The sequence below is a fragment of the Solea solea genome, chromosome 9, assembly GCF_958295425.1.
Source record: "Solea solea chromosome 9, fSolSol10.1, whole genome shotgun sequence".
Classification (NCBI taxonomy): Eukaryota; Metazoa; Chordata; class Actinopteri; order Pleuronectiformes; family Soleidae; genus Solea; species Solea solea.
Window position 1 is genome coordinate 16746284 of NC_081142.1, and position 16949 is coordinate 16763232.

The 16949-nt window shown below is 38.3% G+C and overlaps 3 protein-coding genes across 3 annotated transcripts in view; all 3 read right to left on the bottom strand.

Annotated features, from left to right (window-relative positions):
• Positions 1-258: 258 nt before the first annotated feature.
• Positions 259-4386, bottom strand: LOC131465177 (cornifelin homolog B-like). The gene is made up of 4 exons (XM_058637569.1): positions 3587-4386; positions 2689-2774; positions 2343-2530; positions 259-639 (listed from the first exon to the last, which is right to left on the bottom strand). Exons 2-4 carry the CDS (start codon positions 2750-2752, stop codon positions 433-435), a joined length of 459 nt encoding a protein of 152 aa, XP_058493552.1. The 5' UTR covers positions 2753-2774; positions 3587-4386; the 3' UTR covers positions 259-432.
• A 99-nt stretch (positions 4387-4485) lies between these two features.
• LOC131465176 (cornifelin homolog B-like) lies at positions 4486-6466 on the bottom strand. The gene is made up of 4 exons (XM_058637566.1): positions 6405-6466; positions 6163-6244; positions 5551-5738; positions 4486-5466 (listed from the first exon to the last, which is right to left on the bottom strand). The coding sequence occupies exons 2-4, from the start codon at positions 6230-6232 to the stop codon at positions 5266-5268; spliced, it is 459 nt and encodes a 152-aa protein (XP_058493549.1). The 5' UTR covers positions 6233-6244; positions 6405-6466; the 3' UTR covers positions 4486-5265.
• Positions 6467-6697: 231 nt separating this feature from the next.
• Positions 6698-16949, bottom strand: part of ttc22 (tetratricopeptide repeat domain 22) — a 34154-nt gene continuing 23902 nt past the window's right edge. The window contains exons 2-10 of the mRNA XM_058638354.1: positions 12394-12496; positions 12004-12305; positions 10551-10851; positions 10368-10423; positions 10174-10289; positions 8961-9079; positions 8419-8580; positions 7600-7752; positions 6698-7518 (exon numbers count right to left, since the gene is read on the bottom strand). Of these exons, the coding sequence (XP_058494337.1) occupies positions 6985-7518; positions 7600-7752; positions 8419-8580; positions 8961-9079; positions 10174-10289; positions 10368-10423; positions 10551-10851; positions 12004-12266 (1704 nt within the window). The 5' untranslated portion in view covers positions 12267-12305; positions 12394-12496 and the 3' untranslated portion in view covers positions 6698-6984. The remainder of the gene's footprint in view (positions 7519-7599; positions 7753-8418; positions 8581-8960; positions 9080-10173; positions 10290-10367; positions 10424-10550; positions 10852-12003; positions 12306-12393; positions 12497-16949) is intronic.

Here is a 16949-nt window from a genome sequence, read left to right on the forward strand (position 1 = left end):
AAGTATAAGTATAGTATTTTTCTGATGTAAAATGTACTTGTGAACAACATAGTTATAAAGTTTGGTGTGAAGCGTATTTTGTGTGGTGACATTTTTTTATCACTTTTATTATTAGCAATATTTCAATGGTAAATACTTGATTTTCCACATTCATCATTATTATTATTATTATAATAATATTAATAATAATAAACAATATTATTATTATTACTATTATTATTATTACTATAATTATTATTATTATTATTATTATTATTATTATTAATAATAATAATCACCAGCACACAGCTAAAACAAGTGTTTTAATATGTGCCAGGAGCTGTTTCGGGCCCTTGCCATTCGTGCTTGGGCCAAAATTATTGCGGCAGATAAAAAAAGCACCTTCAATAAAACCCTCACAGTTGCTGATTGTGATTATGGTGTGGATGAATCTCAGTAAGAACCCAGTATAATACTTGATGTGCCCACGTGGCCATCGGGAGGAGGTGCAGCTGTGGGAGCCTCCCTCAGTGGACGAGGCTGCATGTTGACCAAGACGACAGCATCGCTTTTCTCTCTGATTTTTAACTCGCGGTGCATCTGACACCAGGAGCACCACACACAGAAGCAGGACACTGTGATGTCGTTACACAGAGAATTCTGCAGGAAAACAAAGTACAGAACTTCACAGATTCTTGTCAAAAAAGCTGGATATTTTGAAGTCTACAGAGAAAATTAAAGGGATATGTTCGCAATTTCAACTGCTTGGCCCTGTGGTGTGACCCTGCCTTTAACCCTATGTCAGCTGTCAGCCCCCCGCAACCCTCATGTGGAGGATAAAGCGGTAGAAGATGGATGATTTGACTGGATTGCTTGGCCAGATTCCTAAATCTATACGGCCACCTTTACACCTGGCTTTAAATTGCTTCTCTATGGTCAGATTGCACCTGTACCTAAGTACCCGAGGATGGATTGTTATCCAATCTGTCAAACCACTTCAGGAGGTGGTCGGAGACACATTGTGACCATAGCTTTGTGCTATTTTTATTTAATTTTAATCTTAATTTTTTTTTTTTTTTTTTTTTTAACTTGTGTGCTCTTTTTTATTGGTACTCACTGAGTCTGATATGGAGCAACTGTAACAAAACAATTTCCTTTGGGACAATAAGTATTCTGATTCTGATTCTGAGGATTGAACAGAAGTGTAAATGCAACGATGTGTCTCTGCTCCACCCACAACAGTGTGGGTGGAAATAAGTGGGTGGTTCTGAGCACAGCTAACATGCTGTCGCCTCTGCATGTGTCTGTCCATACAATGTTGTTGTTGTTGGTGATATGCAACACACACAGATTGTGACAAGAAGAGGGGGAGACATCAGTGGGGGATGACCGTGATCGGATAGCAATCGGATATTGATGTGGACACTGGAGACGCATGTTAATACCAGGTGTAAATGCATGTGGTGAAGCACTATCCGATCCCAGAAAAGGCCTTCTGATGCCAGATGCAAAGGTGGCTGATGTGGTTTGGCAGATCGGATAACAATCTGTCCATTTACACCTGTATTTAGAAGTGGTCTGACGCTATCCGATCACAGGAAACACATTTAAATGCCAGGTGTAAAGCAGGCCTATGTGGCTTTGATTATATTAATAAATTCCTGTATTATTTTACTTGTATATATATTATTTAGGAAATGTAATGGAGTAAAAGTAGAAGTTGCTAGAAATAACAACGTAAACTACAGATGCATGAGACTCGCTCTGTGGTATTCAGATGATGCATTGAAGTTGCTCTTCCAGTTCCTATCACATCAAGAGATCTGATAGTAAAACTGACACACAAACAACAGAGACACAACACCTCTTCTCTCCTACATGTACTGTACTGTATTTTAGCTAAATATCACAGCGCCCTGAAAGTGGATGTTAGCACAGTTATTACGAATATGATGAAAGGACACAATAATGTGATTTTTTGAACAATATTCTAATAACTTACTGACAAAAACAAAAAACTGAATACATTATTGATCATTGTTTGTGATGATGTATGTAAATACAGGACACAATCATGACTAAAGTGTTAATAAAGTGTAATGTATGCAGAGAAAAAAAAAATACTGACCTTTTCAGGTAAAAGTGCTATTACCTAAGTGACCTTTTTTTTAAAAAAAAAGATTACTGGTCCAAACATTTTACACAAGTAAAAGTAAAAAGTAGTCTTTGAATGCACATTATGTGACATACAAGGTTTAAGATAGGAGACAAATGATCAAATGTCTGACTATGAGCTTGGTGTGAGTGATAGATAAATAGATGGATAACCTTTTATTTATTCTTCCATGTTCCCCATACTGTACCTCAATGCCATATTTCTTTCGAATTCCGACCCTCAGAGACAAGGCTGCAGGAGGCACATACAGGGGCATCCCAACGGCTGTCAACAGGCCATATACGCAAAAATCATTCATGGGGAGACAACGGTGCTCTCCAGCTTTTTTTGAGACACTGCAGGCAACGCAGGCACAGCACCAGAACCCAAAGCAACCTGAAAAAAACAACAAAAAAACCTTTAACACCTAACCCTCAAAATGTCCGACTGGACTGTTTTGCTTATTTTAACCAGAAAATGTCCTGAAAGTTAACTGTAAATGCCTGTAAGAAACAAACAAACACATACTTTGAAGTTGTAAAGTTTAGTCTTACATGATTGTGAGTCCTCACAACAGGCAAAGAGACCGGTGCTCCACTTTGGCAAGGGCTGTTCCATTAGCTATTGAACTGAATGGAACCTATTAACACAATTTAAAATGAATAAGGACAATTTTTTTTCATTGTGCAATTAGAATTCTGTCTAAGGTCACACATTATTTCATGCGTCAAATCCAGTCACGTGCTGTGTGAAGTCAATTTTGTTAGAATTAGTATAAAATACAAATGTGAATCTGACAACTGATTATTGTTATTATTAGAAGTTATTAAATCAATCATCTTGTACTGCTCCTTTATATTTCCATACAACTTTTTTGTTAAAGAAGTCAATCTTTATTGTTGAAAAAGAACAATTGTAGAGAAACAACTCAACACTCATTATTAAACAAAAAAAACCCTCAAATTTAAAGATCTTGTCGACCTCAAAACTGCACAAATTATGTTCAAATAATCTCAAAAATCAACTAAAGAAACATCTACATTATAAAATGAGTAACAAAGTAAATCATGGAACAGGGTGTGTGTAGATGACCTCACTGAATTGTTCTCTTTTTACTACCCGTTTCCTGATTTATACTGCTTAATATATCTGTCATTTATTATTGTTGCCTTTTCTATTTACTTTTTCCATTGTTTTTCTTTTAAAATCTCGGAATACATGAATGAATGAATGACTTAAATGTAATTGGTGTCAAATAAAAGTGTGGCTTTTTGTTTTATCATTAACAACTTCACCATAGGGCACAGTTAGGACCTTGAGATTAGCAGCATTCAGGGTTTCAAGGTTAAGTGTCATCCATGTGCCACATCCTACCTTTTACTATAACACAGTATAGTCATATATAACATTTCCTTTAAGTTGTCTTTTAAATTTAAAGTTAGAAACTCTTACCTGATGGAAGCCGTGCTGTCCCAAAGAAAGTCTGCGGAAGACTATGCTTCAGGTGAGGGGAGGAATCTGATTCATGCAGGGAAATAAACAATAATGCTGCAGAACCAGATTATGAATCAATCACTCAAAAGCAATTCAATGTGTGTCACAGATGGACAGAAATATGGGATTTTAAAGGTAAATAAAAAAATGAGAAAGGTTTGATGTTTTGATTTCTGTCTTTTTTTTGGTGAACAGGCAAACAGACTTTAAATCAACATGAGGCTACAGATTTATGGATGCATTTATGAAAAGGCTGTTGTATGTGACACCTTTTTTTTAAAGAGCTAAGTAAATCCATCTTTCAACAGATGCAATGACAGCATTTAACCCTTAGAACACAGAGCATCTCAGCTATTTTGTTTCTATTACTATGTTTAAATGTACAGTATATACAGAGGTTATAAGAATGTGCAATATAGAGCGTCTTATATCCTTTTTTTCAGCAATCTGTTGAAAAAAAAAAAAGAAGAAGCAATTTTCACCAACGTATATAAACACACCTGAGCAAAAAGTAGTAAAATGAAATTTGGAAATACGTCACAGCTTCAAAGTTCACTTGACTTGTTTTTATGGACAAAAAGAAAAGAAAAACTATGTGACTTTTGCTACTTTATATCACTACTAAAAATGTGATATAAAATGAATCATAACTTTGACTCAACAACATATAAAAAAAATACAATTTTTTTTTAAAGCCTGAATATGTGAACCCCCCCCCCCCCACATCCATTGTTAATAGAAAACAAACACATGCGTGAAGACCAGCCTGCTGGCTGCGCAAATGTTCTTATCTTAAAGGGCCGTTTCAACCATTTTTGGTAGGAGGAGGTGTACGACTGACTAAGGGAGATTCAAGGTTAAAAGAAAGGGTGATTTATTGCTCAAAACAAATGTTCTCTGTGGTTGACTTCAAATAAATAAAACAAACAAAATAACGTAGTCTCACGTCTCACTCCAATAAAGCAAAAAAGAGAAAGATCACAGCTGTCCTCTCTTGCCTTATTATGGGAGGAGGATTTAGGAATTCCTGATCTAAATACATGAGCTAGTAACTGATCTAGAACTATTCACATGCATTTTAGTGTTTAAGAACGGTGACAATATGATTTATTCAGTATCTTCTCCTTATTTTCAACCTTTATTACCAGAAACCATAATCAGACTTTTTAACGACTTTATTCTCAAAAGATTACGACTATATCCTTGAAGGATTATGACTTTATTATAAAAAGATTATGACTTTATTCTCAAAATATTAAGACTTTATTCTTATAATTTTACAATTTTATTCTCGAAAGATTACGACTTTATTCTCAAAAGATTACGACTTTATTCTCATAATATTACAACTTTATTTTCAAAAGATTACGGCTTTATTCTCAAAAGATTACGACTTTATTCTCATAATATTACAACTTTATTCTCAAAAGATTACGACTTTATTCTCAAAAGATTACGACTTCATTCTCATAATATTACAACTTTATTCTCAAAAGATTACGGCTTTATTCTCAAAAGATTACGACTTTATTCTCATAATATTACAACTTTATTCTCAAAAGATCTTTTTTATTATTATTATTCAGTTTGGCCCTATAAAGATTATTGTATTAGATAATGAGATTATGTTAGAAATCTTAGAATGAAGCAAGTATGACCCCCGATGAGGCTACATGGCCATCAGGAGGTGGGTCTGCGAGAGCATCTTTCACTGGAGCTGGCTGCATGTTGACCACAGCAGTGCTGTTTTCTATGCGATATTTTAACTCGCGGTGCATCTGACACCAGGAGCACCACACACAGAAACAGGCAGCTGTGATGTCCTTACACACAGAACCCTGCAAAGGCCAGAATAAAGAAAAGTCAGCATCGCCTGTCTTGTACTGAACATGGAATTCTTGTTAGGGTTACATCCATCACACCTTGATGTTGTATCTGTTCCGAATGGCAGCTCGGAGACCGATGGTGGCAGGAGGAGCAAACCCAGGAATCCCACAGGCTGTGATTATAGCAGGGCTGATTATGTCGCACAGTGGGAGGCAAACGTTTTCTCCAAATCTTCTTGAAACGGCGCAGGCGAGGCAAGGGCAGCACCAGAAACCATAGCAACCTAAAAGAGACAAATATTTGAATGTGGTGATAATCTAAATTACTTGGACTAACTGTTAAACTACGGAAGAGTATTAGGGCCACATGTAAAAAAAATTGAATGAAAGAAAAAAAAAACCAACAGCATGAATTCTGAGAAGGAAAGAATTCTGACTTTTTTCCCAGAATTCTGACTGTAATCTCAGAATTTTGACCCATTTCCCTAGAAATCTCCATTTCTGACTTTAATCCCCGAATTCCGATTTGAATCTCTGAATTATGACTTTAACCTCCAAATTCTGACTTTAATCTCAGAATTCTGACTTCAATCTCAGAATTCATGCTGTTTTATTTTTTCTTTCTTTCAATTTCTTTACATGTGGCCCTGACACTCTTCTGTATAAAACAAACAACCAAACAAGTGATTAACTTAAGTTTAGTCTTACCAGTGCTAACGTCCTCACAACAGTCAAAGAGACCAGTGCTCCACTCAGTCGAGGGACTTACCACTGCCATTAAGCCGATAAGCTTAATCATGCAAAAATATTTTAAAAATGATTGACATTTGCTTGTATTTAAACGTTATGTTACACACTAAACCTTTAACTTGTCCCATTTAAGATTGATTTTACTTGACCTAAATACATTTGTTTGTTACTCTTATAAATCAAAAGCTCTGAAGTCTTACCTGGTTCGGCTGGAATATGTGCAGTCAATAAGGGAAGCTACAGGAAGACTAAGGCTTTTTTAAAGGGGAGGCATGATCTCATGATAGACGCTGTGCAATGCTGCAGAACCTGACGTGTGGGTACAGAGTGTTAAACCAGATAAAAAGAAGAAGTGCGATATACATGAAACATATTCTCATGTTGCACCCAGGTTAGAATTTTCAAAGTACTCCCAACTGAAAACATACAGTAGCTGGAATAATATGGTGATTCAAAGTGGGACTGCTTTACAAATAACAATAATATCTGTGTGTTCAAATTTAAGTGGTATTTTATTGCTCTGCTGGTGGCAAGTCACAGAAATGACATTAGAAATGTGTTGTTTGAGAACTGGCGAAAACATTCAGTGTAAATTATTTATGGCTTGCTGTACATGTTGAAGCTACAGCATAGTAAAAGCACAGTAACTTGATTTATTTGTTTTGTTGAAAACACATTCATATGAGACGCATCTTTCTGATGTATGAACAGATATTCCCATGTCACATTCTTGAACCCATCAAAGGCCCAGAGTGTATCTACTAACGTCACATATGTGGCTCATGTGAAGGAAAATGCCTTTGCAACTTTCCTCTTGGAGACTTGTTTGGGCACCACTGTCTCCAGTAGCCTCTTCACGAGATCCAGTCGTCCTGTGCTGATCAGGGCCCGGGATAACTCTGTGACCTCTGCTGTCTGAGTCCGGTAAAGGTACCTGAGCTCAGCCTTCACAATGTCCTGAGGGTACCTCTCCTCTGCCTTGCGCACCCACATCTCCAGCTGAGTGATGGCAGGACCAGGATCAGTGCCACCCTGCATGAACAGAGCCAGCAGGGCCTGTAGGAGGCAGCGCAGCGCCGTGGTGTCTCTGCTTCCTGGCCTTTCTAACTCCATAGCCTGTTTAAAGCAGTCTGCGGCATTCTGATCCTCGCCCTTCAGCAGGAGGCAGCGTCCTCTGAGCACATGGAGGTCTGGCAAGCTGTCGCCCAGCTTGAAATGTAGAGCATGGGACAAACTGACCAATGCATTATTCACGGCTCCCTCGTCCACCAAGAGGCTTTCCTGGAGTGCATCGACGCCCATGTAGTAGTACAGCTGGAGAGGAAGGACATGGATCTTAAAACTGTTGTCATAAATAATAGGGGCCTGTGTTTCTCTAATATTTAATATCTTTACCTGAGCCATCTCGAGGTGAGTTCGCAGACATGGACGTACAGTGAGGACCTTGTCCAAGTCTTTTCTGGCCTCAGTTAGCCTCTGTCGGTCTGGGAGTCCACCTTGACCATGTTTGGCCTTTTCTAGGTCTCTGATGTAAAGCACCATATTTATCTAAAAGAAACACATTCATAAATACTTGGCTTGTCCAAAATGTAAACATGTAACCCTTTAACACCTAACCCTCGAAAATGTTTTTGCTTATTTTAACCATAAATATAACTAAGTGCTTTACCCATTTTTCCAGAATAACCTCCAATAACTGGCAGCCAATTATTTACAATTTATTAAAATAGTGTTTTAACAATTTAAAATGAAGAAAAACTAAAAGTGCGTGAAATTTGTAAACACATCTTTACAATAACATTTTTTGAGTTTTTGTCGCTTAATGTGCAAAAACAGGCCTAAAAATGGAAACTATGTACAGGCGTTCTCACTCTCTCTCTCTCCTCTCTGGCGACACAGACGCTGATTCTTCAGCTTCCTGAAACAGCGCAAGTGAAATTACCGTAATAACCACATGTTGGCTTTGACGTGCAACTTCTCAGCTTTTTTTTTTCGATACACAAAACATCGCGTGTACGCTTGTGCAAATGTGTCGTCAGCGATACACTCGGTTTTACAGGGTTAAAACAATTTATACTACAGTTTTAAACGTAAAATTTAGAAGAGTTTAGAAATGCATGGGTGCGCCATTTCTTAAACATTGGATTTTACATGGCAAAAAAACAACAGGTCACTCTGTTTTGGTGTTGACTTGATGTAGTTTGGCTGCAGTACCTTGGCGCGGGTGCAGTAAGCCTGCCAGTTAAGCTCCGGATCTGGCAACACATTTAACGCCATGTTGCTGATCCCGGTGGCCATCTCGTGTTTGCCCAACAGGAAGAAGACCTTGGCCAGAAGATTCAGGATGAATGCATCATCACTGGCCATATTTATGGCCTGAGGGCAGAGACAGTTGTATGTTATGGTAGAATATACAGAATGTAAGGACAGGGTATATAGTCACACAGCATCATTTTATGCACATGTAGCATAAATAAAAATCTAAGTTGGAGGATTTTTCAATTCAGTTCTTTGCTCATTTCATTGGGATTTCCGTCTCTTACACTCAGCAAACATAAAAAACCTCAGCAACCAATGAGAATATAGTGTAAGCTAAACAGATGGCCTTTGAAATATGGCCATTAAATGTAAATGATATAATATCAATTATACAATACAATATAATTACTGATATTGCTCCTGCAATATCAAAAAAAAGACAATTAACTGATGGTGATTGGTTTTGACGAAATATTTGCATACACAGATTGACTTACTGTTCCGTAGAAGGACAGTGGCTCAGAGGCAGAGTAGCCACAGTCGTGTATAGACATCGGCACAGTGGTGAACTCGTCTTTCCGCTCCAACAATATGCCAATGTAACACCAGGCTAAAGCTGGGGACAGAATTTTAGAATTCTTTTAAATACTCTACCATAACATTGCCAAACAGATTTCATTTTTGACAATAGTTAACACTGGCACTTGAGTGATAGTTGATATGCTTGTACTTTATTCCCTTTTTATGCCACTTAAAGGTGCAATATGTAAGAAATGTTTTATATTAAGACAAGGACGTTTGGAGAAAGTCCCCACCAGTCTTGTAACCACACCTACAGTATACCCTTGTTAAGACATGACCATGATGTGTCATCAGAGATAAAGGGAATGTGAAAGCATTGATAACACACACACACACACTGACAACATTAAGTGCCTAAAGGCCCTGGTATACTTCCGTGCACAGTGCGCATGGCACGTCATCAACACGCAAATATTGGAAGTGCGCGCAAAGAGCACGTTGGTGCCCATGGACAGCACATGTGCAGACTGAATTTCTGCCCCACAGGTAGGTGGAGTAAGCCGCACCGCACTCAAAAAATTCAACAACAGAAGAAGCAGTCGCCAAGGAAAGTCATCCGAGCCTCGACCTGGTGACCCACGAACCAGCTGACTCCCCTGCCCAACGGACCTTTCAGCGATGAACCACTCAAACCAGATATGTCCCAGGGAGCTATAGCATTGTTCTCTTCTTCTTTGGTAGGAGTGTGTCCTGTTCCCTGTGTCCAGACTTGTACCACCACCTAATGGTGAAGTCAGATACTACAGGACACAGACACACTAGTATACCTGAACCCAATTCTAACGCAAACCCTAAAACCAAGCTTTATTAACCATCAAAAAGCTCTTTTAAGGGGAGACAGAACATGAGGACCAGCCAAAATGTCCTCACTTTCCCAAATGTGCTGACATGTAAAAATGAATCAAATAGGTTGAATGTTTGTAAAAATTAAAATTAAACAAACAAACAAACAAACAAAATATGTATGCATGTAAGAAAGCTGGTTTATGCCACCTTTCATGTTTACACTACACTGTATAATGTACACTGTTTCTCTTACAACAACTTTCTGCCCAAATCACATGACCAGAAGAGTCTTTTTTTCATATTTCATGCATAATGCAGACGAGAGCAGACAGAAGCACTTACCTTTATGTTGTGTTCTCTCAGATTCTAGTGTTTTTTTGAGAAGCCTCATCCCCTTATTGTAGTGAGAAAGTCTGGAGTATTCAGAGTCGTTGTTTGTCTTGACTATATCGTCTAGTCTGCAGGGAGAGAACAACTTTGTCAACATAAAAACAGCGCAGTGGTTAATTATAAACATTTTTATGGTCGTTTTGTACCTTATGTAGATGGTTGCCATCTTAAAATACCAGCTCCGTTTTTCCTCAGTTGGAATCTGAAAAGAAATGAAGATTCGTAGCTGACTAAATACGTTTATATTTTCACACGACATACAGTACATCTTGATAAGCTCAGCTGTTAAACAGGCATTTACATGTATAGTACGTGACTTTCTGTCTCACCAGTTGTCCCCCATAGTCTAGGGCTTTGTTGTAAAACGTCAGCGCTGCAGTCAGTCTCTCTCTCAGGTCGTCCTCACTGTCCAGCTCCACATCGTGAGGATAAACGTAGGCCTGTTCGGCCAGACAGCGAGCCGCCAGGAGTCTGGTCTCTTCCTGAGTGGCCTCTCCACCATCTAAACCCATGAGCTGGGACACTTTCTCCACACACTCCGCTGCATCCAGCTCTCTCCCCAGTTTGTCGTACACGTAGCCTAGGTTGGCCCAGGCATTGAGGTTTCCAGGATCTTCTTTACAAATATTTCTAAAAATATAAAGATATACAGACTTTTCATCCATTTTCTACCTGCTCTATCCTCCACATGAACGTCATGTGGGGTGCTGCACCAATCCCAGCTGACATAGGGTCAATTTAGAGTGTCCAATTGAGAAAATGCAAACTCTGTGCAGAAAGGCCCTTCCAACCATGGTTTTGAACCCGGGTCTTCTTGCTGCAAAGAACCACTACACCAACCGTGTGTCCCACAGACTTTTCAGTTCCCCTAAAATAATTTTTATCTCGTTGACTCTATGGATGGCCATGACAGTCATTGTTACCCTATTGCCTTTGGTGATTCCTTTTTTTTACTTTACCCATCACCATTTGGTTTAAATTTAAGCGCTCAATGATATTTCTCGACAACCAGATGTATTACCGTGGCATTTTAAGTGCATGTATCTCTTTGAAAAGTATAATTAGGATCAGTTTTTCACTTGCTTTGAAACACAACCGAGCACCGAGAAAAACGAATGGTGTTCCTGTCAGACTTGGCTGCGCCTTGTGTTTATTACTAATTGGAAAATGTTTGTAATGCCAGTCAACAGAGTGTGCCGGTGTTTACACGATGTTCATAGCGAACAAAGGAAAACTGTCATCTTAACTGTTTTAATGCAGCATTTCCACTGATTTTAGCGATGGTGTTTAGATGCTGCTTACTGGAGCAGAATCTAACAAATTAATCACTTGTTGTTCATGAACATTAATGTTTTTTATACCAGTGAAGGTAAGAAAAAATATAACAAAATCACTGTAAGTGTGTACACAAACAACCATTTGACCAAATTCTATGTGTTAATCGTTACAAACAAGACATTTGTACATGGTCACTTTATAAATGATTAATTTCACCATACTGCACATGTGCCACAGAATCATTTACCATCTGGAAAAGTCTCTAGGTTTGCCTTTTATTTTTCAGTTAATGATTTACTGTAGTGGGTGAAAGGTTTCTTTTCCTTGTATCCTGCCATTTTAGTGGTGTAGTCAGAAGGTGGAGGCTCTCACAGCTTACAAATGTAGAACATACATTTTAACCACAGTTTTTTCCCTAACCACCGATAGTTCTAGAGAAACTACATGAAACATATGTCTAAATAACACAGGGACTGCACTGACAGTGTCTCACTGTATACTCACCTAAATGTTTCTTCAGCCGTGTCCAGCTGTTCCAGGTGGAAAGCCAGCAGACCCAGGAGATTTCGGACAGCGTACTGTAAATATCCGACTTCGGCCTCCAACTCTCCCCACAGGCTCTCTTGTTTCAGGTAAGTGTCTCTGTGCCGTAGCCTCACGGGCCCATCGGGGTCACAGTTGAGGTTGAGCTCCAGGTGGAAGTGACCGGGGATATAGTCCATGTCCTCCATGAGAGACTCAATCTCGTCTGTGTTGTCCGCTTCCATGGCCTCCTCCTGCTACTCCTCCTCCTTCTCCTCATCTACCTGTTTTTTAAAAATGGAAAAGAGGTTAAGTAAGTGAAATACATTAAAATGATATCTTTCAAACGAAGATCACAACACAAGAAAATACCTGTTACTCTTCAGCCAACACTTCAGTCTACTGCGGCGTGATTTACCCACCCTCTCTTGTCATCCAGGTGCAGACAGGTTGAACAGGTTGGGCTTGGGAGTGACTGTGGAGTGAAGTCAAAGGGGAGGACAGTGTATGACTTTAACTACACAGACGGCTCTAGTTTTTGTACATTTTTGTGTATCAAATCTCTCATTTGACTCTTTTTTTAAATGATTTCAAATATGAACACATTTATTTTCTGTGGAGTTAAATGTAGACACTTCTTAATCGTTTCTTTTCGGCTCCTGCTCTCTCTCTGTGACTGATTTAAGTGTGTGACAGAAATACCAATGGACATTCCTTCACGTGTGCCCTTAGTTTGTTTTAAAAGTTGTGAAGTCTTGCTTTGAAGCACATTTCAGCTGTGTCTGCACCCTCTGTCCCCGTGTCGGCTGTAGCCAATCCTAAGAATCTGAACCATCAGGCTCAGTTTGATCACTGAGAGAAACCGAGGATGCTCGAAATGTCTTTTAACATCAGTATCACAAAAGGCAGTATGAACGAGTGAACATCTGCAGAGTTCATCACAGGCAAACTCTTCCTTGTCTTACAAGTTACAATGCTGTCTCTGCACATCTGATATACACAGAAAAACTTTGGCTCTTTTGTTGTGACGATACATTTGAATAGTGACAAACGTGATAGTGGAACAAAAGGAACAGAAGGAAGAATTGCTGTAAACCCCAAATCACTCTCAGTGTCTCAAAGTGATTTGGGGCAATATTTGGTTGCTGTACTAATTATAATGGGAGTAAAATAACAAGTCAGTGTATAGTATTTAACAGAGAGACAAAGTATGTGCTTGGTTGAAGGTGGGGTGGAAGATTGTGTCGACTAAACACAGGACTTTCACACATCGCTTGCTTTCTGTGGTAGAGTGTTCATTTTGTTTTATTTTGTCCAAAGCCACACCAAGACAATGCTGCTTATTTTAAACCAAACCACAGTCATTTCCTAAACCAAACCAAAACCATGAATGCTCAATTATCTAGAACCATGGTTCTCAAACTGTGGTACGCGTACCACCAGTGGTACCCAAGCTTCCTCTGGTGGTACTACTGTTTATACCAGGGTATGTGGAGGAATTTTGACCAGAGAGCAAATGAAAATGAAAGTAATAATTTTGCTACACTAGTGTCTGAAGTATATGTGAGGAAGAGAAGGATGACGTTTCTGGGAATAAAAGTCTGTAGCTGACTTTGCTCAGCCTATTTACAACACTGTATTTTAACTTGGGTGATAATGTTGTTACTTGGATTCAATATTTTCATACGTAGGTGGTACTTGGTATAAAAAATTTGAGAACCACTGATGTAAAACCTGTTCACATGACAACAAGAATTTAGAACGCCCACCATTATGCAGCATTTTTAAAAGGGAACAACCGATGGTGTGGACATTTAGGTTGTTAAGACTTTTGGTGGGATGTATGGTAGGACAATGGCTATTAGCTATATAAAAAATATGGAGCAGGCCCATATTTTCTCAACTATTTTATTTTACTTTAATTTATTTTTTGCTCTTGTTTGCACCAGTGACCAGAGAAAATGATTCATCTTGTGTACTTGACAATAAACCCGATTCTGACTCTAATTCAAATGCCTGAACCACCTCTGCCCCTGAAGCACACACTTCCATCACACTGTGCTGGATAAAGTGTATTCTGCCTCTAAGTGGGCTACTTTTCTTCCATTTGTACCACGAAGCGTGGGTGTGCAGAAATCTGAAAATGTTCTGTGCACAGTCGTTGCCATGGTGGTCTTCATGGATACCACACTGATTACATGCTTGCTGACATTATTATTATTATTATTACAGATGCTTGGTTGTGTAGTTGTGGTTCCTCTAAGACAAAAATAGATTTTCAACAAGATTTTGTTCATAGAAGCTCCAGTTTTAATGGTAGACTTTGAGAGAGAAAACAAAGGTATTATAGAGATGTTAACTCCTAATAATCCCTCTAGCCTTTATTAGTGCTCCGTAACTGTAAAGTAGGATTAGTATGTGTCCCACATACTGTTGTTTTGCTTACACACTAACCTGTTGTTAACCTATTTTATTGTTTTGCTTTCATATGAAGAACAATAAGGATTTAATACATGAACAGAAAATGTTACCATAAACTACATCCATTCTTTTGCAATGACATGCATTTGTGATATTGACATTGAAACCTGCAACAACTACAGGTCGAAGAATAAGAGCATTTCAGATATTATGTGTGGACTTGGATTTGTGCTTATAGCTGACAGGGAAGTTGCTGATTTTGGAACTGAGCAGCAGTCCTGACCTAACCTGAAGGCAGGTTAATAAGGTGAGTGGAGACTCAGCATCAACGTTCTCCAAATCCCATCTCTGCAGAGAAAGTTCAGGGCCATAGGCAGGCACATCAATGAAATTTGGGGCCCCTTATGAGAGGGATCATAAGGTCACACAGCAAAACTCATTATTACCACATCTGTCATCCCCTCATCAGCTCTAAACAACGATAACACATGTGTTGTACCTGTACTCTCAGTGGCTAAAAACTGTTGTTTGATGATTCAGTAAGAGTTCTTTTTCATTGAACGGAAGACAGACTTAATTTGGTATCCAGGCCTCAGACAGCCTTAATCCACTTAAAATTCTTCTAATCTGTGGTGTAATTTATTGCAGATGTTTATCTTCTTTTGTACTGCAGACGCATCCCTCATGTTCCCCCGGGACACACTCATTCGTTCAATTAGTGCTCGTAACTTAAAACCCCTCTATCACAGCTGACTATGACTGGATTTAGCCAGTTTCTCTCTGGCACGCTGAGTGAGTGAAAAGCATCTCTTCATCTCTCTGGAAACATCTTCTGACTGCAAATCACACCACTGAATGTCTCACTGTTGTGTCTGTGTGGGACGGACGTTCAAAATACACTTTCAGCAGATTGTCATGGGGCACAATTAATGAAAATAGGGGCTTCCATCATTAATGAGAAGCCTGGGGGAGAAAGAAAATCTTTCTTTCAAAGGAGGGGGGGGGGGGGGGGGGATAATATGACAACTTACTTCAGTAAATACATCACTTGTTAAATTTAGTTTCAGCTGCAGCAGAAATCTTGGAAATTGGAAACAGCTTAGTGAGAGCCGGTAAAAGATTTACACACTGAGGCACAGTGTGTCTGCTTGGCTTTGATTGTAATTGTGCATTTATAGCTGCAGGATTAGACAACAAGGTGTAATTCATTAACACATAAACAGCCAGGGTTTGTCTCTTTTGATATGCCACACAGTATGCTCTGTTGTACATTATATAACACTGACATACAGTACATGGAGGAAGACTGCAAAGGGGAATGCATGTATGTACATGTGTATCATTTATTTTTATTTAAAACAGTGCTGTGCATCCAAAAAGGATGAGAACACCAGCTACAGATCAAATGCTAAAAATGGTTCATAGGAGATGATGTTTTTACACATGCTCATTTGCTTGACTGTTATTGTCGAAAATTAAGTTGTTGTTAAATAAACTCAGGCCTGGTTCAATAAGGTTCTGTTTTCTGTCGTTTGGGAGCAGTGCAGCTCCAAAGGTTAAGTACAGATTTTGATGAAATGTTCTGGGGATGTCGGTTATGGTCCAAGGAAGGAATTATGAGATTTTGGAAGGTGGTGCAGATGTGAGAAGCACAGAGTTGTGTGAAGCTGATAGGCTAATTTGAGCAATGGTTTGAATATAACAGACATTTAATCATATTTAAAAGTGATTATACACTGATATAGACATACCTATGGTTAGCAGTGTATTCAATTTACCTTTATTTAACCAAATTTAAAAAAAAAAAGTATTTTCCAAAGGAGGCCTGTAGGCAGCATTACATAAAAACACAAATAACAAAGTAACACAATTAAACCACATAATAATAACCACCCTGTGGTTTGTCCCCTCTTTCATGCTGGTAAGAATAGTATTCCTTGTCCTTTTTATTATTCCTTGTTTTGCTTTGTTGTTTTTTTTCTTCTGTTTGTATTGTTTTATTAAACGTCATTTTATTTTATTGTTATATTTTATTATTATTATTATTATTATTACTGTGGATGTTTTGTGGTACAGATTTCTCCCCTGTGTTTGCACACTGATTGTATTTACTCATTTGTCCAGTGGTGCAAGTGGAGGTTCATGTACCTATATATATATGTATATATACATATATGTATATATATATATATATATATATATATACATACACACACACATATATACATATACACATATATATATACATACATACATACATATATACACGTGTGTATATGTATGTGTATATATATATATACACATATATATACATACATATACACACCTACGGAGGAGTATTAGGGCCACATGGAAAGGAAAAAAATGGAAAGGAAAAAAATAAATAAAACACCACAAATTCTGAGATTTAAGTCAAATCTCAGAATTCATGCGTTTTTGTTTTTTTTCTTACAAATTTTTAATACAAATACTCTTTCGTACCACAAATAATAAAAACTATGACAAAT

What these genes read in the sequence shown, in the direction of transcription:
- LOC131465177 (XM_058637569.1), bottom strand. Translation starts at nt 2,752, where the DNA reads ATGGAACAGCCCTTGCCAAAGTGGAGCACCGGTCTCTTTGCCTGTTGT. An exon ending in TTGTGAGGACTCACAATCAT is followed by an intron (nt 2,531 to 2,688) that starts GTAAGACTAAAC and finishes TGTTTTTTTCAG; the next exon opens with GTTGCTTTGGGTTCTGGTGC. An exon ending in GAAAGAAATATGGCATTGAG is followed by an intron (nt 640 to 2,342) that starts GTACAGTATGGG and finishes GTTTTCCTGCAG; the next exon opens with AATTCTCTGTGTAACGACAT.
- LOC131465176 (XM_058637566.1), bottom strand. Translation starts at nt 6,232, where the DNA reads ATGGCAGTGGTAAGTCCCTCGACTGAGTGGAGCACTGGTCTCTTTGAC. An exon ending in TTGTGAGGACGTTAGCACTG is followed by an intron (nt 5,739 to 6,162) that starts GTAAGACTAAAC and finishes TGTCTCTTTTAG; the next exon opens with GTTGCTATGGTTTCTGGTGC. An exon ending in GGAACAGATACAACATCAAG is followed by an intron (nt 5,467 to 5,550) that starts GTGTGATGGATG and finishes TGGCCTTTGCAG; the next exon opens with GGTTCTGTGTGTAAGGACAT.